This window comes from Hippoglossus stenolepis, chromosome 1 (assembly GCF_022539355.2).
Source record: "Hippoglossus stenolepis isolate QCI-W04-F060 chromosome 1, HSTE1.2, whole genome shotgun sequence".
NCBI classification, from domain to species: Eukaryota; Metazoa; Chordata; class Actinopteri; order Pleuronectiformes; family Pleuronectidae; genus Hippoglossus; species Hippoglossus stenolepis.
In genome coordinates, this window is record NC_061483.1 from 8,473,572 (window position 1) to 8,501,400 (window position 27,829).

At 41.1% G+C, this 27,829-nt stretch overlaps 1 protein-coding gene across 1 annotated transcript; it reads right to left on the reverse strand.

Moving 5' to 3' along the window:
• Positions 1-42: 42 nt before the first annotated feature.
• On the reverse strand, positions 43-27,829 carry cdkl5 (cyclin-dependent kinase-like 5). The gene is given in 21 exon segments (XM_035162891.2): positions 43-3,188; positions 3,554-3,802; positions 5,307-5,468; positions 6,581-6,686; positions 7,756-7,891; positions 8,626-8,731; positions 8,996-9,097; positions 9,913-10,253; positions 10,815-11,337; positions 11,340-11,685; positions 11,962-12,137; positions 12,273-12,353; positions 13,031-13,117; positions 13,990-14,092; positions 15,379-15,469; positions 16,274-16,333; positions 17,277-17,397; positions 17,847-17,983; positions 18,075-18,120; positions 25,447-25,481; positions 27,628-27,829. Coding segments are annotated over 21 exon segments (3,456 nt in total). The 5' UTR covers positions 27,665-27,829; the 3' UTR covers positions 43-2,777.

Sequence of the window (27,829 nt, forward strand, 5' to 3'; positions counted from 1 at the left end):
TTCGTGTCGCTCTGTGCCGCAAAACAAACACACGAGCCGATCAAAAATGTACAGTCGGTTTTTATTATGAGACCCTATAATTAAAGTAGAATGGTCAGTATAGATACACTCTATTATTTCTATGTACACCCTGTAAGAAGTGGGGAAAAAACGGCGAAATGAAAAGAAAAATCGAAAATAACGGATGTTTTACGAAAACACATTCATATTTGTGAACAAAAGTGTTTCTTGTGTCAGTTGTCGGTGTGTGTGTGACTCTCTGGGGGGGGGGGGTTGACGTCTCCATTTCAATCTTAAGAGCTAGTGTAAGGCTTCAGGTCACCGGCAAGGCAAGCGTCGTCACCACTGTGTCCCTTCAATGATTCAAACAAACCCACACGTCATTTACAATCATTGGCAATCAGGATTTTTCCATAACACACAACACTGGGAGGTTTCTCTCGTCCTTGGTTACGTTCACGGACAAATTGAAAATAAAATGTATTGCAGAAGCGATGTTTAAGTGATTTTATACGTGAGCACTTCTCAAATCCTTCACTGAGCTATATTTGGCTTCAGTTTAACTGCCGCTGATTTGGGCCGACACAATCTGAGGCTCCTTCTCAACGTTATTGCTCTCAATCAGCCACGTAGTCAATTGGTTCATTTGTTTTTTTGCCTGTGTCTTTTCATCCTTTTTGACAGATTCAATTCTTTCTTTTATCCACATGTTTTTGAATTTATGCATAAATGCATCCACCCGTCCTTCTTCCCTTGGTTCCCACCATCTGGGATGTGAATCTTTACTGCTTTTTGTAATGCTTCCCTTAAGGTGGAAGAGGGAAATGAAGGATGAAGGGGAGACTGGAAGAAGATCTGCGCCGTGTACTTTGCCTAGGCCACAAATAGTGATGTGATCTACATGACTCTGCGGGTCAGTAGGCCACAGGTAAATGCTTTTTATGAACAATCGAGTAAAATCATCCCTGATCATGATTATTGATGTCGAAAAGAGAAGTTGTTATGCAAAAACCAAAGTCAGATTTACACAAAAAGGCATTTACAAAAGCAATGTTTTCAATTGCAAATAGAAAAAAAATAGAAAAAAAAATTTAAAAAAAATTTCAGGGTAAGTCTGGTGTTATTTTTTATCTTTCTTACTGTGAACAAAGTCTCTTTTCAAGCTTTTTTCTCTTATTTTTTCATCCCGTTAATCATCTCATGTTCACAAGGAAACATCAGTGACAAAATTATTTTAGTACTTCATGTACATTTACCTCTCAGTAATACAGGTAGGATTTTGAATCCAAAACTTGTATTTGTCGAGTATTGTACTGAGTGCCTTTTCTCTTTTGGCGTATTTCACTATGTGTACTGATAAGTCGTAAAAAAATTCTAAATTAAATCCGCTGATCACTGGATTTTATTTAGCATTTAACATTGAATAGTGTATTGGCTGGCTACTTTTCAGATTTCGATAGTTTTCTGGGTATTTACAGAAGCTAACGTGTGAATTTGTGAGGATTTTGGAAAACAGAGGTCTCGGTCTGTGGCACAGAGCAATTAGCTCCACTGCAGATGACACATGTTTGAGGCCTGATTCAGTAAAACTTTGGAATAAAACCAGACTTTCCCCTGAAGATCTTAAAGGTTGTAGGTGAGGTGGTTTTTGCAGAATGCCCTCCTACAATCTGAAAACACTGTTCAGAGACAAACTTCTCAGCGGGGCCGTGTGGCGATCACTTACTTACTGTTAAGGCTGTGGACGAAACCAACATGGCAGCACGGAGCTAAAAAGATAACGACACTGAGAGTGGGACGTCATGTGGTGTGAAAGTTTCTGTGTGTAAAGTTCAGAGTCTAACAGTCTCACTCTGGCTCCTCTGCTACCGAACCTCTGACAAATAGCCCGATGTGTCACTCAACTCATAAAGTGATGTCATGAGGGTGATGAGCAGATTTGAAGTAGATGTTTTTTGTGTTTTTTTTTCACTCTGGGCAAAAGGTATTTATCAGTAATTCTTCATATTTTGATGAAAGAAAATGAAAAAAAGATTAAAAATAACATATGAAAATCTCTTAATAACATATCAAAGTGAACAAAAAAGGACATTCACCATTATTAAATATTCCTTGTGACATATTGTATTATCAACACATAAATATCTATTCATTTCTTTGTGTCGAAACTAAAGCTCTCGCAATTACACATTTAATTCTATATTACCTTATAATATTCCCATATAGCCTACATACTGTGTCATTTATAGCTTATATCCTTGAATTTAAAACAAATAAATATTCAATAAATAATGTTGATATAAATCTTTTGTTTTTGTTCTTATCAAATATCGGAGCTTGAAAAACAGAGCTTGAGTTCCTTGGCCGCGGTGCGTCGCGGCGGCGGTCGGATGTGTTGTAGTAGCGTCCTGTGAGCAGGAGATGGCAGCAGAGAGGCCACAGGAGCAGGGTCTCCTTGACAGGGAAACATCAGCTCATTACGTTCGAATCCCTTGTTCAGTAGAGAGACAATAACGTACAACCGATGCAGGGCTGACTTCCTGTGACGGAGCGGCCCTGTCCTGTCTCCTGGACGCCACCGTCGCCGCTGTCTGTGTTTGGCCGGTCAGCGTCTGGTCTGTGTAGGTTTCAGATACTGTGTTTCTGAATGAGGACTTGATCCAGTGAAATAGGCTTCATGTAAACTTTTACTACAGGACCACGATGTCTGCATTGACAGATGCTTTCAGGATGGAGCTATATTGGAGGTGGTGTGGTTTGGGAGGGTTTCCTTTTTTTTAAAGCGCAGTCTCCTTCAGGTCGTTGAGGTTTGGCATCCTGTTGCGGGAGGCTCGGGTAAACGTGGGTCCATTCTGCCCCGGTTTGATGCCCAACTGTTCCGGGGTGAACTGAGCGCCCTCCGCCCGCTGCAGAGCCGACACGTGCCAGCTGGACTCGATCTGTCCGGGGAGGGGGTAGCTGGGCTTGCGGCTCTTGGCCTGGGAGGTGATGCTCACCCCGGAGTGCCCCCTGCTCTCCACGTGCCCTCGACCCTCGGGGTAGCCCACTTTGGAGGAGGGCTGAGGCGGGTTGGAGAGGGGGGCTTGGAAGCGCAGGTCTTGAGGAGGAGGAGGAGGAGGAGGCTGTCCTTGATTTGAGGAAGAGGGGGAGAGGTGAAGGAGCCTGCGGAGGGACTTGAGTGGTTGGCTCTGGGAGGAGAGAAATCATTGTTGTGATTCCTACAGTTTTATGCAACAATTTAGATTTTTTTTAATTAGCGGGGTACAGGTCAACATCGTCACAGGGCCGACATACAGAGACAAAATAAATTCACTCTCACATTCACATCTACAATCATTTTAGAATCTCCATTTAACCTCACACCGATTTGCATGTCTTTGGACTGTGGGAGGAAGCCAGAGAAAACCCACGCAGAAAAACAAACTAGGATTCAAACCAAGAACCTCTTTGCTGTGTGGCTCCACCCTGCCGCCCTCAATTTCCACATTCTGCAAGTGATGATATCATTATAATCGATGTCATTTTGGTGCAAGACTCATGATCTTCTACGTACCTGTGAGTGTGAGTCCACTGGTTTCTCTTGTGGCCAATCACTGACTCTCTCTCTCTCCCTTCCTCTCTCTCTCTCCCTTTCCCTCTCTCTTTCCCTCTCACGTTCTCTCTCTCGGTCTCGGTCCCGGCTCTGTTCTCGCTCTCGGTCCCTGTCGCGGGATCTCTCGCGGTTTTTCCGTCGGCTGCCGTGATGAGAGGAGGACTTGGAGCCCCTCTGCAGCGACAGGTGTTCCTGTCCGATACCGATGACCTAACATTGCAGAAACAAAAGACAGGAACATCATTAGTTACTTATTTGAAGTGAATGTTATTCTCTCTACGTTGAGTTTTCATCACACAACACGTCTCAGATCCTGGTGAGGTTCCTCATGCATCCCTCTGGCAGGACCAGACAAAGCACAAGGACGTGGTGATGGTGATTAGTGATGATGTTTTATTCTCTCGCGTCAAAGTGTGGAATAACAAACTACAAATTAAAAAATATTCTCATGATCAATTAATATGCTCCTTGTTTTCTGATCAGTTATTAAGTTAAGGGGACATCTTCATCTTTCTCATCAACAGCTAAAAACTTAAGAGGGATTAAATTTATACTAACGGAAAAAAGGAAAAATTCATTGAGCAAATCTAAAACTAGCAAATATGTTTCTGTCTTTTTTCTTGATAACTGATTTAAGTATCACTATGTAACTGAGCAACAGCGCCCTCTGCAGCAACACGTGGTTAATTCTTCCTATCAATGTGCTGAGTGGGGCTGTGACTGTGTCGTTCCTCTCACTGAACTGAAAACAAATGATTACCCATGATCCCCAGCTTCCTGAACCAGAAGAGCTGCAGCTGGGACTAATCCACCAAACTCTGTTTACAACTCCTCATATTTGTAGAGATAAACGCTGTTTCTAACTGACGTCTAAGTTTTTTAAAACTGATCTACAGCTCAGCATTACTCTTGAACTTAGAGGAACTGATTCTGACTATTTCAGCAGCGATATATTATTAGTCAAATCAACACTCCTCACAGGAAATTCTCACCAGTTACATAGCACAAGAACAGACGTTCAGTGTGAGGAGTGGAAATAAAAGCGACACCCTTCTCCACGTCAGCATGACATCAAAATAATGTTAAAGCTTCTGTTTTAAGGTGGAACAGTTTCATAGTGTTGCTTTAAAGCATAAATCAGTTATGAATTAAATCAGAAGAGGCACTTGAGAGGTGCTACTTGGTAAATTGAGTCCTATCGGTTTTCAGTATTTGTGCTAAGCTAGGCTAACCGGGCTGCAGCTTCGTATTTAATGGACAGACACGAGCGAGGTTTTGACGCTCGAGGTGAACTGTCAGCAAGAGAGGGAAGAAGCCCATTGACAAAGATACTGAACTACTTTCTTAATCATACAGCCTGGAATGACATGTCTGTAGTTTGAGTTTGAACACGTGCTGGTTTGTGAGTTTATAGAAGTGATACAATGATATAACTGCAAGGGATGAGTCCGGACGTGCAGACGTGTCGGCCTCACAAACACTCACACTGCAGCATGAGATAAACGTCTCTTGTGACGCGGCGTGGATGCACTGGACACAGACATTATAGCAAGACAAAATGGACGCACAGACCGCGTGCAGCATTCGACTCAAAGCACATTTGAAATCCTTCTCCGTCGATCATTCACAGAGATCTTGAGAGGATTTCAAAGCGGCTCGTTGCGGTGAGTGCAGTGTGAGTTGACATGCAGCTGTAGTGTTGAGGTTAGATTACTGGTGAGGCAGGGTAGGGCGCAGTAGGCTGGTGTTGTACCATGGGCGAGGCGACTACAGGGAGGACTTTGACAGCTGAGTTGTGCTTTAAGCTATTCTTAGAGCTAAAGAGGGGGAAGAGACTTTTCCTGATGCTGGGGTTCCTCCCGTCCTCCATGTCCGTCTGTAGAGCAGAAGACGCACAGCCACAGCTCTCAACACAAACCTCTGACGGCAACACAACAACAACTGCAGCACCTGACCCTCGTCCAGTTAAAGAAACATCATTGACTACGGAAAATAAGAAAACTAAATCAGTAACGACATATATCTGTTAAGATAAACAGGGAGACATTTAAACCAGCATTGAATAATAATCCTGTTATATTAAACCATGGGTCTTATTTCAGTTTGTCTGTCTGTGAGCATGATTACACAAAAACTCCTGAACCGATTTTCTTGGTTTTCTCATTACATTTTTGAGCAACTTCAATTAAGAGGTTTAATCCACAATTTATTTAACACTGTTAGATTGGGACATTTTTTATCTCATTGTTAATTTCTCAAGAAATCTTGTTGAAAATGTTTTAATGCACATCTGGATAATGATCCAGTTTCATTTAATCAAAATAAATTCGAATAATAATTATCTAAACAAGTATTTTAGGATAATATTTAATTACTGTACGGCAACAAATCTTCCTTTAAACTAAATTAGAGAATGGATATTCAGTATTTGCAATTTAATAAATAATATGTTTAAAGTTATATTGACTGCTTGTGTTATGCTGCACTTCATTGTAGCCATAGAAATCCACCTGGTGAGTCCAGTGTTATTATTTCCAGTGTATTTGAAGATGATGTGTCTCCTTTTCCTCGCACTATCCAGAACTGAAGCCAAAACAACATGGAGGAGACCGGGTTTATGATCTATACTGTAGGTAATCGAGTCCTGTCATCCATCTTTAGATATAGATATATAACCAATAGGAACGAAGGCAGAAACCATAGAAATAAGACCCATGATGTAATAAAGCAGAATCACCCTTTAACAAGCTTGGTGGTTGATATCAGTAAATACATATAAAAATACTTTCAGTGTTGAGTATAAGTAACAATAACGACTTAAGATACTGATGCTGCAGAAAATCACTGTCAGATGCACTGGTCTAAAAAAAGCCTTCACAATGAAATATAAATATACTATGGACAAGGGAAAAAAACACAAACGGATCCAAAGGAAATATTTTTATATACGCTAAATTAAATGACAGGTGAAGACTTAAGCGATCTTACTATTTGTGTCTTCTTCTTCTTCTTCTTAATGGCTCTGAAGAAGCCTTGTTTCTCCTTCTCTTTGACGGGCTCCGGAGGGTTCATGACCATCGCCTCCGCGGCGCTCCTGCGAGGCAAATGTGGAAAATCGTCAAGTGACTCATGTTTGTAATTACAAGCTCAGGATTAAACGGTGACTTCGTTTCAGGTGAATCTTACATCAGGGCTAACAGTGAAATAGATTATGTCACAAATAGAAGACGTATAGAAAAAAGTCACGGGTCCTAAAATAACACAAGCGGCACCATGTGAGACCCGTGAGTGACGTTTGAATTATTCTCACTTTCAAGATTTCAGCTTTCAGTCCGATAATAACTTTTCAAATGATTCACTTTCCAGCACAGCAAGAGACAATTGTGTATATTTTACAAAATATCAAATTTTATATTAGATGTGGCCTCTAATGGTTTATCAATTAATACAGACAACAAACAATGCTTCTTTTTCAACTGTCAACAAAGGGAACTAGAATTACTGCCCTGTGGTTGTACGCCTCCGCCCACCAGTGCAGTTTCTGTCTACAAACATTTTTTTCCAGACCCCTATGAGGTCAAAGTGACCTTTGACCTCTAATTAGTTAAGCCAGAGTGACAACTGCTTAAAAAGAAATTCCCTAAAGACAGACATAAGATATAAGGATCAAGAGGTTTTGTGAGGCCAACCTTTGACCTTTGCTAACTAATTTCTAATCACTGCATCTGTGAGTCCAAGGGAACGTTTGTGCCAATTTTGAAAAGAATCTCTCCAGGTGATCCTGAGAAATCTCATTCACAAGACATGTGAATGGGCGACAACACATGTTATTTGTGAGGTAACAGCGACCTTGATCTTTGACCTTTGACCGTCAAGAACTAATCAGTTCATCCACAAGTCAAACAGCCACACAGACGAAAACCATTTAATCTCTCTAATTTAGAGACTGTGACGTCTTTACAACAACAACACAAAATAATGTTTAGAGAACCATAATAAGTTATTTGACAGTGAGGAACATATGAGACATAGTTTGATCTGGTGGTTTCTACAGCTGAAGACTATCGAAGTTTTACAGAAAGAAGTGTGGAGGAAGTGAAACCAGTTCCTTGTTACAACGCTGATCTGATAATGCCTGAAGTTACAGTGAGAAAAAAACCTACCAGTCAAAAGCCGTCTGGCGTTTGGAGTGGTTGCCCATGATGACAGGGTCTCCGGGGACAACGGGGACGACCGGCCCTCGACTCTGGACGACGCCATCGTGGAAAGAGGAGGAGTTGTCTGGTCGTGGGGAAGGAACTGAAACAAAAAACAAGGAGTAGAGAAAATAATCTAAAGTGTAGCGATCACGATGCTTTGGCTTCACTTTAGGGGAGATTCTCCATCTTTATGTAAAGTCTATGGATGAATCCTTAAGAATTTTCTGTTTTCCTCTGTTTGACTGTTTCTCTGGCGCCACCAGCAGGACGACATGTTTGTTTTACTGAAATAACTGTTTAATGGACTGTCGTTAAATTTGGTGCAGCCATCTGTTTCCCCCAGATAATGAGATGTAATAAATTCATAATCTGCTGACTTTCCCTCTAGCGCCATCACAAGGTCAAAGTTTCACTTTCAACTTTTATGATTGGTATTATTGATTGATGATATGATCTATATTAGCAAACTGAATTATGTATTTCCTCTTCTGTTTTATTATCTTATATTGTGTATTTTCATGTTCTATCTTATTTAATTTATTTCTAAAATCCCATATATGTTTTTTTTTTATTTGACAAATCCTTATGTCTCATATTTTGTGATGGAAAACATTTAGAATTTCATTGTTGTTGAAAGCTTTGTACAGAAACTACCATTAAGTATTTGAAAGTAGTAGTTTAAAACACATTGTATTGCAATAGTAAAAAGATATGAATGTTAATAAAATTAAAATGCATTTGTCATTTACTTCTCCTGCAGGCAACCTTAAATAAAATAGTAAAATACAGTTAAATCAAGGTAAAGTGTTATGTTTGCAGACGCCTGTTTCTTACCTCGGTAGAAGCTGCCGACTCTCCTCGGCATGGACTCAGTGAAGATCATCCGGTTCTCCTTGGAAGAACCTCCATCTTCCCCATGAGGGTCGTGGTACATACCCACCTAAGAAACGCACAGACAAGGTTCCTCGGTACCCGCAGCTTTGTGACTGATCATCTCATCTAATCATCACTGAACATTTGCTGTCACATTCTTTACTGCCTCACATCACAAGACATTCCAGCTTTTCAGTGAGGTAACATTTATACCAGCGACAACGTGCAGTGAAGCTGTTGAACCTGATCAGAAACAGACAGAAAACGCTATGGAAACCAGCGGTCAGAAGAGCTACTGTCAGTGTGCGTGGAGGAGTTCAGGGGGTCGGACCTCGTTTTTAGAGCGCTGCGTATGAAAAGCAGCAGCGTTGTCCCTCGCCGAGTCTTTGATGGGGGCACAAGGGTGGCTCATGTCTTTAGGGGATGGCTCACTCTGTTGAGAAGACGGACAGACGCAGCATGAAGCAGTGGCAATGAAAATGTGAAACACACACACACACACACACACACACACACCTCCTCGTAAAACACCCACACGCACACACACATTAAAGAAAAAAATCACCCTTTGTCACATTGTTCGATATCTTGAATAAGAGATGTTATTAGTTCGCATTGTTCATCAACCGGCCTCTTTTCTCTTCCTCCCCTTCTTCGGTGTTTTCCCACATTTTACAGAATCATTTACAATCGCACGGAAATATTTGAATTCACATCTTTTTGTTCTTCACTCCATCCCTTTTGATCAGATCTTTATTTATTACATTTTCTGTTCCACTTAAAATTTTAAAACCACAAATTTCATATTGTAGTTATTAATGTACCTGTTGATTTAACATTTTTGTAAGATCCTCTCAACAATGACGTGTGTCTTTCTGGTAGATAATACTGCAGCTCCTATTATATATTGTTTTATTTAAACAAATATTTAGTTTAAAAGCATCTCAATCCTCCTTTAAAAAAATCACAGACATGATATCAGAGTATCTGAGACCCTGTGCTATTTAAGAATGAGCTGCTTCACTTATTTTAAGTCATAAAAGCGTCAGCTAAATTAATTATTTATTTTCGTTAAGATCAACATTAATCTGGCAGTTGACTATTTATGCCTGAGAAGAAGAAAGATGCAACACTGAAGATGTAACGGACCCAAATGGAACTTTTCTTTTGTACAGTGACAGTTTCAGTATTTTAGGGTGAATGTTTCCTTTAACTCTTCCACACTCTCAGGACGTGTCTGCCACTAACCCTCGTCATGTCATCGTTGCAGTCCTCTCTCGATGAGCTCACTGAGTGTCCGGTGAGGGTGGTGCGGTGCTGCAGCTGCGGGGAGAGGAGCTGCAGGCTGCTGGCTCTTGTTGGTATCACCTGCCCCGGCGGAGGCAAGCCCGCCATCCCACCCTCCACGCCGTGGGGCCGGTGGCGCTCCCTCCTCACGTACATGGAGTGGCGTTGGGGGCGCTGCTGAGAGGAGAAGGGGGAGGTGTAGCCCAGGCCGTAGTGATAAGACTCGTGTGGGGAAGGCAAAGTGTGAGTGGAGGGCATCCCCGCTCCTCCTGGGTCTAAGAGCTCCGGAGCGCCGATATCCTCTGGAGAAGAGAGGAGAGATATTTATTAACCGTTAAGTCTATAAACCTTTTATATTTAAACAATATTGTGTATCAAAGATCTACACATTTATTTTTTGTCCAACAAACCATCACAATCTAAAAAACATCAAATCTGAAATCACATTAGAAAGATTAAAACAGCAAACCTCATATTTGATACCTTCATTTTCTGTATATTGACTAATCAATTAGTATATTGACTAATCAATTAGTCAACCATGCCAGCATTACATGTCATCAAGAGCTGATTAGTTCCATGTCTGCCTCTATATTAACTGCAATAATAGTACAAACAGATTTTAGGTACATTTCATGAACTTGTGTCATGTCTGAGAAACCTCATTTATCAGTTTTCTACTTTTTAATACTGTAAATATTTTAATTCCAAATCCAAATCATATAATCGTCACATATTTATTTATTGTCTTGTGCTGAATAGATTTCATTTTATTTATCAGTATCTCCTGCATCTGTTAATATTTTATTCACAATCAGAAAACAAAAAGGATGATTTAAAACAAATTGAACTCCTACTCCTACCTGGAGTTAAAGGCTTATGTCTGGATTTGTGTCTGGAGGACGAGTCCAGTGTGCTGCTCTCCATGCGGACATTGCCGCTGCTACGAGAGGCGGGGCTGTGTCCGGATCGATCGCTGTGTCGCGTCGAGGGGCTGCCGGGGGGCCCCTGAGGACCTGAAGGGGCATTGAGGTCTAAGCAGCTGGCAGGAAAGAAGCGGGCGCTGGGTCCAACCCCCGCTGTTGTGTTGGAGTTTGGGTCGTCTGGGTGGAGCCGCCCATCGCTGAGGTTCCCGACCGATTTGGCATCGCTCAGTGCGCTGTGGCTCTTGGACAGGCTGAGATAAGAGGCCGAACTTTTAGACGAGGAGGACATGGATCCGTGGGCAGAGTCGGCCATACTGTGGGTGTGTCGGCCATGTTGTTTCTCTACTCCAGACTGCAGTGTGTTTGTCTTGCCTTCCAAGAAGGTGTGGCGGCCGACCTGCTGCTGCTGCTGCTGCTGCTGCTGCTGCTGCTGCTGTTGCTGCTGCTGCCTGCTGCTGGAGACGAGGCACTGGGTTTGCTGTGGCCGTACTTTCCCCCGTGCCCCTGGTCCGGCAGCTTTGTGGAGGGTCCCATGCTGAAATCAAACTCAGTCTTTCCTTTGACCTCTTTGGGACTGAGGAGGTGTGGCAGGTTGTTGTTAGCCAGGTCCTTGTTGGATGAGGCAGAGCGATTGAGGGTCTGGGACATGTACTGGCCCTTGGGGTGGAGCGTGGGACTCAAACTGGACGGGGCCGGTTTGTTGCCATTCAGGAAGCTCTCATTGCCGAGGTGATGGAGGTCCCCGTGGCGAGGGAGGCTGGAGCACTCTTTACTGTTGGAGCGACGGCTTGAGCTCTTAGTGTGACTCCTGGAGGAGCAGTGGGAGGAACAGTTAGTCAATACACTTGGGAGGGGGTCTTGAGTTTGGACATCTGTCCTTGGCCCTATGGACGGACAATCTGAAAACATAATGCCTCTGACCACTGGTTGCAGCTGACACGGAGGAATTAAAAAACTTATATCATTATAAAATCATTACATACAGTGTATCAGGATCTTTCCATATCATTCAGCCCTGGTGTTTACTGAGAGGGATTTAAAAAGAAGCTGTGACATTAAATAAAAATAAAGGAATCAGTGAAACCTGGTAGGAACTGTGTTCTCTCCATGATGGTGTGTTTTCCTCTTGGAGGAGCGCGGCGGGTTGGGAGATGCAGGAGCAGGCCTCTCTCTCTCCGCCTGCCTCAGAGGCTGGAAGGCCGGATGGTTCAAACTCTGCTCCGTCAGAAAACGCTCGGTGGGGTTTAGCAGCAGCAGGTTCTGAAGAGAAAAGACACAAAGAGGGAAGGAAACTGTTTTAATGGCACGTACTTATGTTTTTTTATATATATTATTAACTGACAAAGGTTTACGGTGGACAGATTAGTTAGAGTTCTGTGCTTCTTTGTATTTTACCTTCATCAGATCCAACATCAGAACACTCAAGATGCCTTGGTACCTTCTCTCCAGAGTCTGAGGATGAGTAACTGAGGGAAACTGGCACACACACACACACACACACACACACACACACACACACACACACACACACACACACACACACACACACACACACACACACACACACACACACACACACACACACACACACACACACACACACACACACACACACACACACACACACACACACAATTCAAACCCAAACTGAACTTGTTTTGCACTTTTAAAGTTACTATTAGGTTTTTCAATATAACGTAGATGTTTGTGCCAGTAAACGCAACACACATCTGACAGAAATCTATCACTGGCTCACACTAAAGAAAACTATCAAACACACAGAGACACACACACAGACACATACACACACAGGCAAAGTCTAGTTTGGTCGTCTGGGACATTTTCTCTTGCTGCTAAACTGAACACCAAACACCTAGCTCATGAGTCACAGCAATCCACTCAGTCATGGTGCTGGGAACGCTGCCACAACAGGGCGAGAGAGAGAGAGAGAGAGAGAGAGAGAGAGAGAGAGAGAGAGAGAGAGAGAGAGAGAGAGAGAGAGAGAAGAGAGAGAGGGAGAGAAGAGAGAAGGACACAAAGCTGGAGAGAGAAGGAAAGGAGGTAAAACAGAGGAGGAGGAGGAGTAGAAAGACGAAGACAAAGCAGAGAAAACAAGAAAGCGAATAACAAAAGGATGAAAAAACGTCTCTTACCCTGATTCCATGAAATCGAGGGTTGTTGTAGAAGAGTTTCATTTGCTCGGCAGGAAGTGGACCCAAAACCTTCTGAATGGTGAAGAGCTGGAGGTAAAACGAAGCATCATAGTTTAACATGACAGTAGAATTGACTGCACTCGTTCAGGGACAAAACTCTACTTCTGCGATATTTGTAATATTTATAAGCAATTTTAAAAAAGGATGAAAAATTTATTTCTAATGTTGCCCCGTGTATAATGCACACCTCAAGGCTAGTCTGACAGACCCCCTAACAAAACCAGGTGAAGCGAGAGTGGAGGCTGACATTTGTAACTGGAAGCCTTGGACCAATCACAAAAAAGAGTGGACCAGCTGGGCAATCAGAGCAGACTGGGCTTTATCGGGAGGGGTTTCTTAAAGAGACAGGCACTAAAACCAAGAGTTTCAGACACAGGCTGAAAAGAGGAGCTGCAGAAATGGACAGATGGGGAGAAGTCTGACACACTGTCATCATATCGATGTTAATTACTGTCATTATCTATTTATTCACAGCACTGTGGAGATATAGAGCCCTCTTTCATCAGAGAAAGGGATGATGATGGATATGAGGGAAGCACATGTCCCAGCAAATCCATTTATTCCATGTTGCTATCCCGTCTTTCATCCCAACAAATAAATCAATAAACTCATGGTGGCACAACTAAGGATTACTTACATTTTTGCTAATCTCTAAATTAATCAGTCAGTTGGTTGAAAAAAGAATTTCACTCCTTAAAAAATATCAAGCCCCGGTTGGCTCTTTGTCAGATAGAGAGAATCAAACAGTTTATTTATCTGAGCAAGTTAAAAGTCAAAAAAGATTTACTTTAACAACACGATATAAAGAAAAAGCTTCACGGATGAGAAGACCAACAGTAAAATTATTATGATTTCTCATATTTAACGCTGTTTAATCCGCGACTTGTTTTCTCACCAACCTGATCAATCTCACTTTCCCCTGGGAACAAGGGTTGTCCGTCGCTCAGCTCCCCAAGGATACAACCCACCGACCACATGTCCACGGCTTTTCCATAGGGAGCCCTGGGACGGATGGAGAGAGACGAAGAGACGGAATATCACTCAGGTGAAAAACAACAGTGATGCTGCACGATAATGGCTGTGGTGAGAATGAAACCACCGAATGAAAAGGAAACCACAATGAGAATGATGGTGAGAGGGTGGACATTATTAGTGGTGGTGCTGCAATATAGAATAAAGCAATGGATGCTGTATTTCTCATCAGAAAGATGGTCATTTCTGAGGGAACGGAGCTGAGGAGTCTGGTGAGAAATGGCGAGAGATCTGGCAGCAGAGAAGCAGAGGAGCGGTGGTGTTGGAGGGAGAGAGTATTTGAGTGGGTGGCATTCAAACGCTGTCTCAATAAATGTTCCAGGGCATTTACTAAATCAGGCTACAGCAGCGAGGCTAGATGACGTTCAGCCGTCTCCAAGCGAGAATGGACATTTAGCAGCAAACTCAACAGGAGCATTGAAAACAACTGAGATATTTGATCTCAGGATTCAGTGAAGAGCGGAAAAGGTTCATGTCCGATTCTGAAGCAGGTGAATCATCGACACACGTTTAACAGTGATGAGGACGAAAACACACAAATGACACAAAATACTTTCTGGGACTAGTGACACATGTACAAAATGAATGTATCACTTCATAAATAATAAAATAGAGTCATTAAATAACTTATTACTATTACTATTTTTATTAAAATTATTGAATTTAACTTGACTTCATTATTCTTTAGTGTCCCACAGACCTCACCTGTCTCTCTGTCACAACCTCTTCTGTCACATTTAATGAAGATAACAAAATATGGAAAGTAATGTGTATTATGCTGCTTAGGCTTTTTATTTTTATCGCATACAATACAATTTGTCATCCTGTAAACACATTTTAAACCAATTAGTCCACTGACAGAAAATCAGTTATCAGGTATTTGTATTATAGTTAAATCAGATAAAACAAAATCACTCAACATCCTCTATTTAAGGATTTAGCTTGTTCTCTTCTCCAATGAGAAGATGTGAGATGTGCTGCCTTACACTAATATTTATCAGTGTTAATCGATATCATGAGGGTGGATGTTCGTATTAACCACTGTACCACCGTGCCGCCTCAGACACATTCACATTTCACAAATCTGGTGATGAAGAGATTAAATAAATACTGAGATTGATATGCAACAGAAGACAGAATGAGGAAACATTCTATGTCTTCTTGTTTCTCACTTTGTCTTACACACGTGCACACACACACGTGCACACACACACACACACACACACACACACACACACACACACACACAGACTCACCCCAGCAGCAGCTCAGGCGAGCGGTACCACCTTGTGGCCACATACTCTGTGTAGTTGGCGTCAGTTCCCTCCGACAGGTTACGAGCAAAACCTGAGCGAGAGCAATAAAAAAATCACATAGACCTGATACTGAACATAACACTGATCATTATGACTGTGATATATTCAGACAATCAACTGTCCTTGATGTAAAGCTATTAATGGCTAATTGGTGAGAATAAAGTTCAATCAACAGTCAAATTAATTTGACAGCTACAGTCACAGCATGTGACCAGACTCGAACCAGTTATGTCACTGCAGGCGGGTTGAGACTTTAGATCACTGGTGGACAGTGAGTTAATTTAATCACAACATCACGATAAACAGAACGACAGCTCCAACAGTGAATAATACAGATCTCACCCCAGCTGACTCAGTAGGGTCACATTAGCCAAATATGCAAAGAGAACTGACAGTTTGATTTTGAAGAAGAAGAACATCTGAATATGCATTTCACACCGGAGAAACTGTAAAAAACCCAAAACTATTCTGTATCAATACAGTTCATTCATATTTGTACTTATATATATTTACTTTGAAGTAGGTTGTCTGTGGTGGATTAATTGTTATAACAACCACCAGAGTACATGTTATACTTCTGCTCGGCTCCTTCCCACTGACAGAATTGATCTTTCTAACACGCAGCTTACAAGGTAACAAATTAATGGTGTGATTTTTTTTTTTATACTGTGAACTAAGCAAAAGAATCCAAACAGGCCAAAATGAAATCACAGATTCAAAAATAATTTTCACAGCATCACAACGAATCCACACATGCAGAAGAACATCAGAGAAATCACTAGTAAAAGTTCAGCTGAGTCCGTGAATCCGTTAAGATCATAAACCAAAGACTCACCAAAGTCACAGAGTTTGAGAACGTCCTCAGAGCTGATGAGGAGGTTCTCGGGTTTGATATCTGCAACAGAGACACAGACAAAAGCTTGTTAAAGCAACACTGTGTCACTTTTACTGCGCAACAGCGCCCTCTGCAGACACATGTGGTGAATAATGCTGTTGGGCTCCGAGAAAAAACAAAGCATGTCAATCTCTTGACCGGATACTACCCATGATCCCTGGCTTCTTGGACCAACAGAGCTGCCGCTAGGGCTGGGCGATATGACATCAAATCTATATCATGATTATTTCAAATTTAAACTTGATTACAAAGAATGAACTATTATTTCATTACCTCTCATAGATCGTATAATTTCACCAAAGTTACAGAGAGCAAAAACAGATATTCAGTATGAGGAGAAGGAATGAAAGCAACATTATTTTCTCTTTCCAGTCTCATCATACTCCAGTTATTAGTTAAAATTCGGTTTCTTCTCGTCAGAGAGACGGTTAAAACCACTAAAATGCTGCAAGGTTGTTGGTTTTAGTCTTTTCATGAATTTGTGGAAAATCACTAAAACACGTTGAACTTAGACCTGTATTCTCTCAAATGACCTGCAGAGTGCGACTCTACTCGATAAGAAATTCTCACTGGATTAATAATGTCAGTAAACATTTTCATACATGTTTCAAGTTTTCTTCAATTCAGCATGATGCTCATTTTGTAAATCATGGTCCCATTTAAAGTCAAATAGACGATAAAGCACGGTATGCATTGAGGCGTGGATATTGTGTGACTGACAGCTAGTATCGTCCAATGGATGCAGGTCGCAGGTGTCGGTGGATCTGCACAGTCCTCAAGTTCCTTCCAAATATGGTCACTTCTGGTTTAAAAAAAAACAAGATGGCGCTGGCCATCATGCCAAATGCGAGGCTTCAAAACTGCAGCTCACAAACCATTGGGTGTTTGGGATATATTTTGCAGTATAGGGACATGAAGACAGCAGCAAAGACAAACTTCTCACCTCTGTGTACGATCTCATTCTTGTGACACCAGTTGATGGCTTTGATGAGCTGGTAGATGTAACTGCGGACTTTGTCGGGCGCTGCACCGTTGGGCAGTTCCTCCAAGAGCTCCAGCATGTTCTGCAAAAGCAAACAGCAATTTCACCTCTGAAGAGCGATACAGGATGTGTGGTGCAGCTTCAGCTACTTGACATGTGGAAAGTGTGCTTTAAAATATGAATCATTTTCAAGTATTTCCTAAATCATCCTCCGAGTGGGGGATTCCTCTCCCTGGTCTTGGTGTTTTAACCCTCAGGGCAGCGAGTGGGGACACCTTTGCTAAAATGATTCGAGTACAGCATGAAAATAAAGCCTGCCATGAAATAAACACTTGGCTGGATACCCTGGCAACACAGTGGGGAATACCATTATTCACCAACAGCATAGTTCATATGTTGCCATGGTGATGCTTTTTTATGTTTAACTGAGCAGCCTCACTGTCCTGAAACTGAGAGTCCATACAGCAGAATAGCAATGTGAGAATGAATGTGTGCACAGTGAAATAAACACGATAGCGTCGTTGAGCTGACCCTCTCCACATATTCAAAGACCAGGTAGAGTTTCCCCCTCCTGCGAAAGGCCTCCTTCAGCTCCACGATGTTGTCCTGCTTCAGGGTCCGAAGCATCTTCAGCTCCCGAAGAGTCGTCTCCTTGACCTCCTCATTTTCTGTAGGGAAATTAAAGAGACAGCGGTGATGCGGCCGTTCGCCTCCTCCTCCTCTCTCTCCTCCTCTCCCTCCTTGTCTCCCTTCACTCACCTTCGCTGTCTTTGAACTTCTTGATGGCCACCAGCTCATTGGTTTCCTGCAGAGATGTGAGGACGTGATTTGGGTTTAAGACAAAAGAAAAAAACGTACAGTGTCGAACAAAGGTATCAGCGACTTTCTAAGACAGACGGAAAGAACATAAAGATCAGAGTAGAAGTAAGACATAAGGAGAATTTGAGGAAACGAAAGGTGGAAATGAGAAATAAGAGAAGAAGTGAGGATATTTAAATTGATTTCCTGCCCACTGTCAACATAAAAAGAGCCAAGGCAGTGCTCTCATTTGAATTATTTTACCACAGGGCGCTTGCACACAGAGAAACAGCACATCCTTGGCACAGTTAATAAGGATCAGATTACTTGAACAACCTTGCAGAAGCTGACGTGTTTGCAGATTCAGAGATTTACCATATACATTTGTTTCAAAGTCCATGTGCGTGCTACAGATTTAACATAAGTGTGCACTTTGACTGGAAAACAACAGAAGGCTCGGCTCTGTTTCTTGCACAAGATTCAGGAGAAGCTTTGGTTCTGAGAAAGTTGAGATTTTGTCTTTCACAAGGTTTAAACCCAGATCAGGGTGGTCATTTTTATATGTGAGAAGCGACAGTGAAAAGTGGAATATTGTCAAAATAAAAGCAACTGCAGGGATCGAGTGATGATGGGAATGTTCATCCCATGTCTCAGATACAGAATCTGTTTCACATGCAGCAGCCGGCTCAAAGTCCTGGACTTTGATGTTGTGGATGTTTTTTTGTTGTTGAAGATGAGTAAAGAATATCTGGGTTAGGGTGAGATTACTCTGTGTTTACAGCTTTTTAATGAGCGGAGTAAAAGTTTGTGGGGCTAAAGTCCTTGATAAATGAGGAAGGAGACTCAGGGGTTTGGATGTAAAATGCATCATATTGTTAGAGAAAAGAATCTCACATTCAGATGAGAGTCATTCAGAGGTGTGCACGGCCTCCTTTCATAAAGACTGAGCCTCCTCACTATAAACCTAACATCCTTCATATCGTACAACAACAACACATTTTTTAAAAATATATATATTTATATTCCTGCTGTTCTTTTCTTGCACCGCTTGCCACAATATGTTTATGTCTTTCGACTAAATTAAAGCTATTTTCATCTTTTTTAATTTATTCTTGTAATAATACTACCTTATTATCATAATATTGTGACTTTCTCCTCAATTATGACTTTCCTCTCAAAATCCTACGACTTTATTTTCACTAACAACTTCATTCTCATAATATTACAACATTATTGGCAAAATCACAAATATGGCCCTAATACTATGTCAAAACATACTAAAAGAGTAATGTTATTGTTTCCTGCAAGCTACACATTCTTTTTTTAAATCCTGGAAAATGTGCATACATTTGCTATCATGACATTATTTTCCCTTTGTCTGGACCCAAGACAATGGTCCAGAGGAGATTACGACATACAGGCCAGTCTCTGTCTCATTCCCTCCATTGTCCTGTTGTCTACGGAGGGTCAGAGAACAGAGTCGGCCTCAGTGTCAAGCGGCGGCCACACGACGAGGAGCTGCTCGTCACAAGCGGCGCTCTCACTCACACACACAAGCCAATTGTTTGCGTGAACGCACTGTTTTTTAATACAACCATGTGTGTTTCGAGATTTTCACAACAGAGTCCATGAAACTAAACAACATGGATTCACAGCTCCAGCAGCGTCCTGAGGGAACGGTTTTAGTTTCCAGGCCTTTGTCTGAATAACGAACTGGCACATTTAGTGTTGACCAGTAACACGCATGCTAACATATGGGACAAATCCATCTCTGAGGCTTTGCAACTTGCTGATGATGCTTGTGCTCGTGTGAAGTGTCTCTGACCTCCACTCATTTACCTTTTGAGCCACTGTTAAGTCAGCACAGCTAAAAATAGCATCAGGCTCGTTAATTTTCTGCTGATGTCATGAGGAGGTCCTTGATTGTCACTTTGCACAACAGAAAAAATCTTTAATGTTTCACTTGCTTCCACAGGAATTAGCCATGAATGCAATAATAAATGCAAATAGCCGATGATGATGCTGGAGTTTGTTAGTCCGTTTGAAGAAAGTGATGCTTTTAGAACAAGTGATTAGAATGGCCAAGGCCCCACAGTCCCCTTCTGAAACCACATTTAAAAGAAACCAACCAACCAGCTAACCTTCCAACCAACCAACCAACCAACCAAGAAAACAACCAACCAACCAGCCAACCTTCCAACTAACCAACAAACCAACTAACCAACCAAACAAACACAGATATAGACATAACCTTCTTGCTGGCAGAGGTAATTACACAGATTGTTCCAGAAAGTATTTGGATCAAGTTACTGTTGCTAAATGAGGTTTTGACCCGTTACTCAATACAAGGGTTCACTTGTTTTTCCACCAGCAGTGTGAAAATTTGCATGGTATTTTCAACAGAGACGCACAATATACGAATTGTGTTATTAGTTTAAGCACATTGTGTTTTGTTTACACTTGTGACTCAGATCACTTCCCTGTGGGGTTCACTTCTTCACTTCTTGCCAATGTATAGTGAAACACAGACTAGAGGTAATTAATTAACATGTCAGCACTACAATGCGGCATAGAAATACTGTATAGTCACCAGGAAACACTGGCTAGCGTGTAGGTTGTGCTATTGTCACTCCCAAAACACAAATTCAAGATAACACATAAGCCTCCATACACACACCCACATACGCTAATACAACACTTGCATAAAGTGGCAGGACATTGCACAAACGCTGGCACACATTCGCTCGACTAATTAAATCAACCATCAAACACGTAATGTACTGTACTGGAAGATGTACATAATTTATACTGGGACACGTTTAAAAAGCGTTTAGTTTCTTCATAGAAGAAATGAATCGTCTGGCGGGGGTAAAGCCCGGCCCTCCAGCCGCCCTCTGATTTCCTCAGGTCTGCTAGACTTCTAACAGGGTGACCCATTTACCAACATAGATTCATATTCAATACTTCCCTCTCCATCTCGTCCACCCCCCCCCACACACACACACGCTGCTTGTCTCCCTCTGCCACCCTGCTCTCCTTTGCCCTGCTTCCAGCTGAGAAAAGTAAAAATAACTGCTCTCTTGCAGGAAAGCAACAAAGCTGTTATTGCCATGGCCTGAGTCTGTGAAAGAATTCCCTACAATGTTATCAAAGTGTGAAACACGTCACATGTCACTTTTTAGTAACTTCCTGCTTTGAAACACTTATCGTCTATTTAACAAAGCGACAGTTAGACTGGTGATATTACATTTTTTTATGAAACTGAGATTTGAGAATCAAATTTATGCAACGATGCTACGCAGCTATGAAAACATCTGGTTCAAGACTACATCTATACTTCCTCCCACTGTTCAGAAATGAAGCCGAATTAGCGATAGGAGGATTGATCCACGGTATCAAGGTCCCACGATACATGCACTCGACCAATCGTGGGTCAGTCTCAGCTGTCAATCATTATGTTTCATCTTGTTTTTACAGCATCAAATAAACAATTCAAACCAACTTAGAACAAACATGAACACTTGGACATACATCAATGTAATAAGAAGTACCGTAAATTACAAATGTGATCTTATTTTTCTCATGTGCTTTGACTTTTAATTTCATCTATGTCCCATCCACTAACATGGAGGAGGCATGGTTTATGACCTATAGTCCAACCAGCCACCAGGGGGTGGCATCAAGCTGCTGTGGCTTCACTTTAGGGAAGCTGTAAAGTCGTTGTACACAGTCTATGTTATTAGCACTGGGTGGAATGGTAGAAACTATAGATATAAGACCCACATACAGAATCTAAATACTATAGTATAGTATAAATATATATAAATATATTATTCCTGTAGTTTTTTTACTTAAAAAGTTACTAATATTGACAGATTTGTCCAGATAGGAATATATACAGTATAAAGGGCTTAAGATTAAAAAGTATTTGAGTTTTAGTGCCCCAGATATTTTGTAATTTCATCATATTTCATTTAGTTTTTTTCATATTTGAAATGACTGAGTTGTTCTACTTGTTGGTTTCCTCGCTGAGGTTCTTTGCTTTTGTTTTTCAGGGAAGTGGTTGAGCAAGATGACGTCTCTGCTTGAGACAGAATAGACGTCCTAATCAATAACTACAATCCTCTGTCTCGCCCTCCCTCTCTCTCTCTCTCTCTCTCTCTCTCTCTCCCCCTCTCTCTCCAAAATAACCTCTATTAGTTATTTATTTCAAACAACAACAATCAAGCCAAGTAATTTCCGAAAAGCCTCATCATAATTTCATGACCTCTCTGTGGAGGCTTAGCCAGCGAGACACAGACGCTCCATGCCACCCACTGACCCTGCAAGCCAGCGAGCTCCGTGTTTCAGCAGATTAGTCATCTGTGCAGGTAGCCGTGGTTAGCTCTGCAAACATGCACACATCAAAAGATTCCGACGCCCCTCTGTCCCAAATACCATTTCTGCCGCATCGCTCTCACAAATGCAGCACTTAACAAAAGACCTGAGTCAGAGCCCAAACACAGAAATGTGTCAACTGATTTCCACATTCACTGACAGTTGCATTTTGATTTTTTTAACAAATTCGGATGCTGCTGCTCCAGTGAAGCTTCTACCTGCCTCTGTCGGGGCTGCAACTTCCTCTCTAACCTTCACGTTCTGCTTAGCGTGTCATTTTGCTCATGCCTCCAGAATGCAAGCGTTTGCATGTTTAGCATTTTCACTCAATGTATATAATTCATGGCGCTTTTGAAATTTTCATGAAGCTTTGAAGGAACTTGGTGTTCAAGGGACACGTTTGGGGGCTGAAATGAAAGAAACATGGACAAGTGGAACATACGGGACAAACACTGAGCACTAGGGGTAAAGAATGACCCTGACAAAAACATTGATTTTGACTTCCTGTAGTTTATTTCCTGCTTAGTCTCTCCAACAACATGGGCAGTAATAAGCTTGATTTGTTTTGGATCTCTGAATATAAATCTCTAAATATTTCGTTTTCACATAAAACTGCAAAGAAAACAAAAACGGTGACACAGATCGACTCTTTTTCTGACACATTGGAATATCGCAGCAGCATTAAACATTTAAAGATGTGTCTCCATCTCTTACTGAACGCTCTCTCTCTCTCCTCCTACAGTAGTTCCCGCTCGCTCTCATGTGCGGGGTTAGGTGTTTTTCACAAATATATAATTTTCATAGATGTGCTGACAGATGGACTAATGTAAAATTAGACTAAAAACCAAAGCAGAACATGTTGCTTTATTAACACGGATGAACCTTTACTACACGACGTTTTTTATTAATGTAGCTGTTTGATTCAGTTCAGTAAAAGTATTTCCACAGGTGATTAAAAGGTGACTGTTGCATTTTATGGATATGTATGATCTATAAACGAGTGAACCTGTAGAATAAGACTCTGTCATGTGTCATGTCTGCTGCACACAGAGGAAAAGCTAGAGGTTATGATTGTTAAAATGTGGATTAAATATGGAAAATGTAAGATGGGAAATTTCTTATTACAATTTAACCAAAACTACAATATTTTCTGGATTCCTTAATACGCCCACGATACTCCCAGACCTCCTCCCTACAACCAGGGTTTGATGCACTATGAGCAAAAGCAATTACTTCTGCCCTAAAAACAAACTAATGTATGAGGATCATTTCTATGTTTCTATTTTCTATGTTTTAACACCAATTATTGCATCATGATAAATCTTTTCATGTCTTATTTTTATAAAGACGATGCCCAGTATAAGATGGTCTGATACGAAGATGCTCGATGACAATATATTAGTTGTTATACTGACATCAGATAAATGGATCCCTTTCTTTTTTGTTTCAGCAGGACTAAATGTAGAAATAGCTCTTTTTTTTTATAGCTGCAGTGTCTTCTCACAGTTTCATCCCAGGAATAGGCACCTAAATTTACCTTCACTTCAGACAAAGAAGACTTTCAGAACTCTCTGCTCTGGATTAAGTGAATGCACAAGACTCTCCCTCTTACACGGAGACAGAACTGGAAATTGAAGCATTAACATGACACATTTCTTGAATAACACAGTTCCTGGATTACTACTGTACTATCCAAAATCCTAATATCCCTTTCAGTGTGATTATTTTTTTGAATTTGTGTATCTGGGGATAAAATCTCACCGTCATTAATTTGGGATCTTGAGCCAAAATGGCCCCTGATTTCTTAACTGTATTTGATTTTGTCACTATTTCTAATACTATGGTTCTACATTAGTAATGGTAGTAATAAATTTGACTTTTACTTACAAGCAAAAACACATCCAGGTACAGATAGTTCCTCAACAGATTATTTTTCACCTCTGGACACAATATTTTGATTAAAATGTTTCCATTAGTTGCTAATAGAATATTCCATTCATATTTCCATTTACATGTTACAGGCCATAGCCCGACTCACATCATTACATCCACTGAGCCATTAAGTCCAGCATTATTCCGCTGGAGTTTAATGTGTGATGTTACCATATACTATTGTGAGTGTTTTCTTTATTTTTTCGGGCCTGTGTCGGTAAGTCTGTCCTAATTTATGTATTTTATTAAGCACAGTGTGGATTCATCAATATCATATGTAAACTGTGTCAAACACAATCCTTCACAGAACCTGCCGCTCTCATTGAGATTAAACTCTTCATTAACGTCACTTTAATAATGGAGGCCTGAATACAGGTGCTAATAATATTTGCAGTAATCTGCACTTAACCCCGTTCCTGTTGCATCAAACCGGGACACCACTCTGATGTTTCGTTAGCACTGTTGATGGATTTAGACACTGGACCAGGATCCTCAGCAACAGCCACATCCTGTTTAAAGTCAATTAGACGAGTGGTTGAAAAGAAGATCAAAGGACCACGTGACTGAGAGAAGTTACGGAATTGGTCGATTCTTACGAGTTTCCCCATTGGATGTTGCTCTTTCAAAATTAATTGAATAGTTTCTATCAGGTCATTAGACAAGGCAATTTTGTTTATAAATCTGGACTACATGACAGCTCCCCAAAAGTGAAGCGAAAGCATCTTGGGTGTCTCCATGTTAGTGGATGGGACATGGACCACACTAAAAAGTCAAATACATTTTTTCTCAATAATGATTTCTGTCATTTTAGGTAGTTCTCTTAAAACTGATGCAGGTCCGTGTTCATTTAGGATTTTGAAAGCTTTTCACTTTTCACAAGCCAATACTTGGTTTCTTTTTTTCCTCATAATCTCTCCATGAAAATGCACCAGGACACAGAGACTTCATTTTACAATGTTGCAAACCAACAATATTTTCATACAAGGGACGTTAAGACTTCCAGAAAGGAGAAATGCTGTCTTACCTTATGTCTGCACTTGAGCACCACTCCATACGCTCCTGCACGAGGACAAATAGAGACAAAGACAGAACATCAATAAATTCAGAATGATGTGAGTTTTAACCTCTTAAATCAAATCACTTCTTGAAAAATAAATACTTTAAGCTAATACAAAAAAATTCTATTGTGTAATGTTTATTGCGATTTGCCTTACGAAATCTTTAATTCATTAGGGTTAAAGAAAAAACAAGTTCATAACTAAAACAACTTTAAATCATTACACTGCAGTCCTCTTTGTTTGTAACATTTTGATTAAAGTGTGCTGACAAACTGATGTATATTTGATCACAGTTAGTGAGAATTATCAACAGTACAATAAGCACTGGGTTCCTCTGTCGTCTCACATTAGAGTGACGCGGAGATGTATGTCAGTGCAACTCACTGGAATCAGCTTCAAATGAAACAGCTGACTGACAGAAATAATGGGCACGTAGTTTAATGTGTGACACACATTTGTGAAATATCTGAGACTCATGTGCAGCGAGAGTTTAATTTGTTATCCTCATTTATTTGATCTCCTGACCTCTGATCCCACAGAGGAGGAGTCGACCAACCTCTCACCCTTATGCAAAACACACTAACACAGATGCACAGGCATATAACAGAAACAGGCATATAGAAAATTCTAGATGTTGTTCTTAATTCGATTATCGCTTATTCCAGGTATGACCTCATTCAGGTTAAGATCATAAGAAAACGCTGTTTACATGGCAGTGTCTTATTCAGATTATCGGCTTAATATCAGAATATTGGTGTCCATGTAAATTGAATATTGATAAATCTTTTCTAACCTGCCTACCTAGTTGTGAGAATAAAAATATTTGTTATAGGATTAAAAGAAAACAATGTCTGTCGACCCAAAATGTGAAAGGAGCAGTTCTCACTGGTGTTCAGTTCTTTTACTTGTGCTTGTACAACTCGCAATTCACCTTAGTCTGCATTTCCACTGCACTAATTCTCCTCAGTCTCACCACTCTGGTGTTGTGAGTTTCTCTTTTCAACCCAAATACTGTTTTAATTCACTAATTAATTCCGCTCTGTCTTTTTCAAACCTGGTCAGATTACACTTCGACACGTCCAGCAGATTAAAAGCCTGTCGGGATGGGGATGGATAACGGCCTTTGAGCTGCTGGAAGTTTTTAAAAATGTGAAACACCAATGCAGGATTTTACAGTAACGTAGCCACAATTGAGAAAAATGTAAAATGGAGGCAATTGGAAATAATTTGAGAGAAAAATTATTGTTCCTGTTCGAGACACTGGATAGATATATATGATGAAATGAATCAGGAAACAGGGAGACTTGTCTCATAAAGTAGAGAGATACAGGAATAAAGATCTGGCTTAAGTTGTTTAGAGTAGAACACGCAGGAAGCAGGACATGACATATAAATATAAATTCCACTTCTCAGTTTTTGTTAACAGCACATCGAAGGTGGTGGGAGAAGAATCTCCTGACTCCGCTGTAATGTTTGTTCTTGCATTGGTTATTTGTAACGCGTGGACCGAACAGAGAAAACACAAATGCAGAAGTCGCAACACAAATACAAACTGTGAAAACTAAACTACAAAAGCCACATAACGGAAACACAACCACAACAGCAGTGAGCCACAACCGATGTTGATAATGAAAATAGAGTTACTGTGACATGTGAGCAATCGTTGATGAAGAACTGGACAAATCAGTCGCCGCTGTTACTGCTGTGTTTGCCCAAAGTGCACTTAAGTGAAACCTCTCTGCAGCCGTACACATGGTGTCACTCAGACATTTATTTATTCACTAGAGAGCTGGCAGGAAAAGTTCCGGAAAATGTCTGCAGCAAATGACTCGGAAAATCTCAGGAAAATGTCGAGACATCACCGCATATGAGAAAACAGCTTGATAAAACCCTATTTCAGATAAAGGTCTGTTTCTCAATCTTCTCCATCTTATCAGCCTCACATTAACAATCCTTCTGTATTGTTTTTAAAATGTGAAGTGTGCATGTCAGCTGTTTAATGTAAACTGAGCCATGAGCTGCCAAAACAAGCTCACATGAAGAAATACAGTCGATGACATCAGGCTCCTCGGTGGCCCTGATCACCAGGATCAGATTTGTAGGTTAACAAACATGCACTAGGATCTGCTGTGTAAAAAACCACCCACCTTCTCCCACAATGCCAAGGACCTCAAACTTATTCATCACATCACCGAGCGGGGGATTCCTCCAGCGGGTGAAACAAGCTGCTCGGGTTTTAGCGAGGAGACTCGTGCGTTGACCGGCGTTTGACGGAGGGAACTGTAGAGCCCAGGAGAAAAGTAACCTGACCACACCCCATCTTAACTCTTCTTCTTCTTCTTCTTCTCT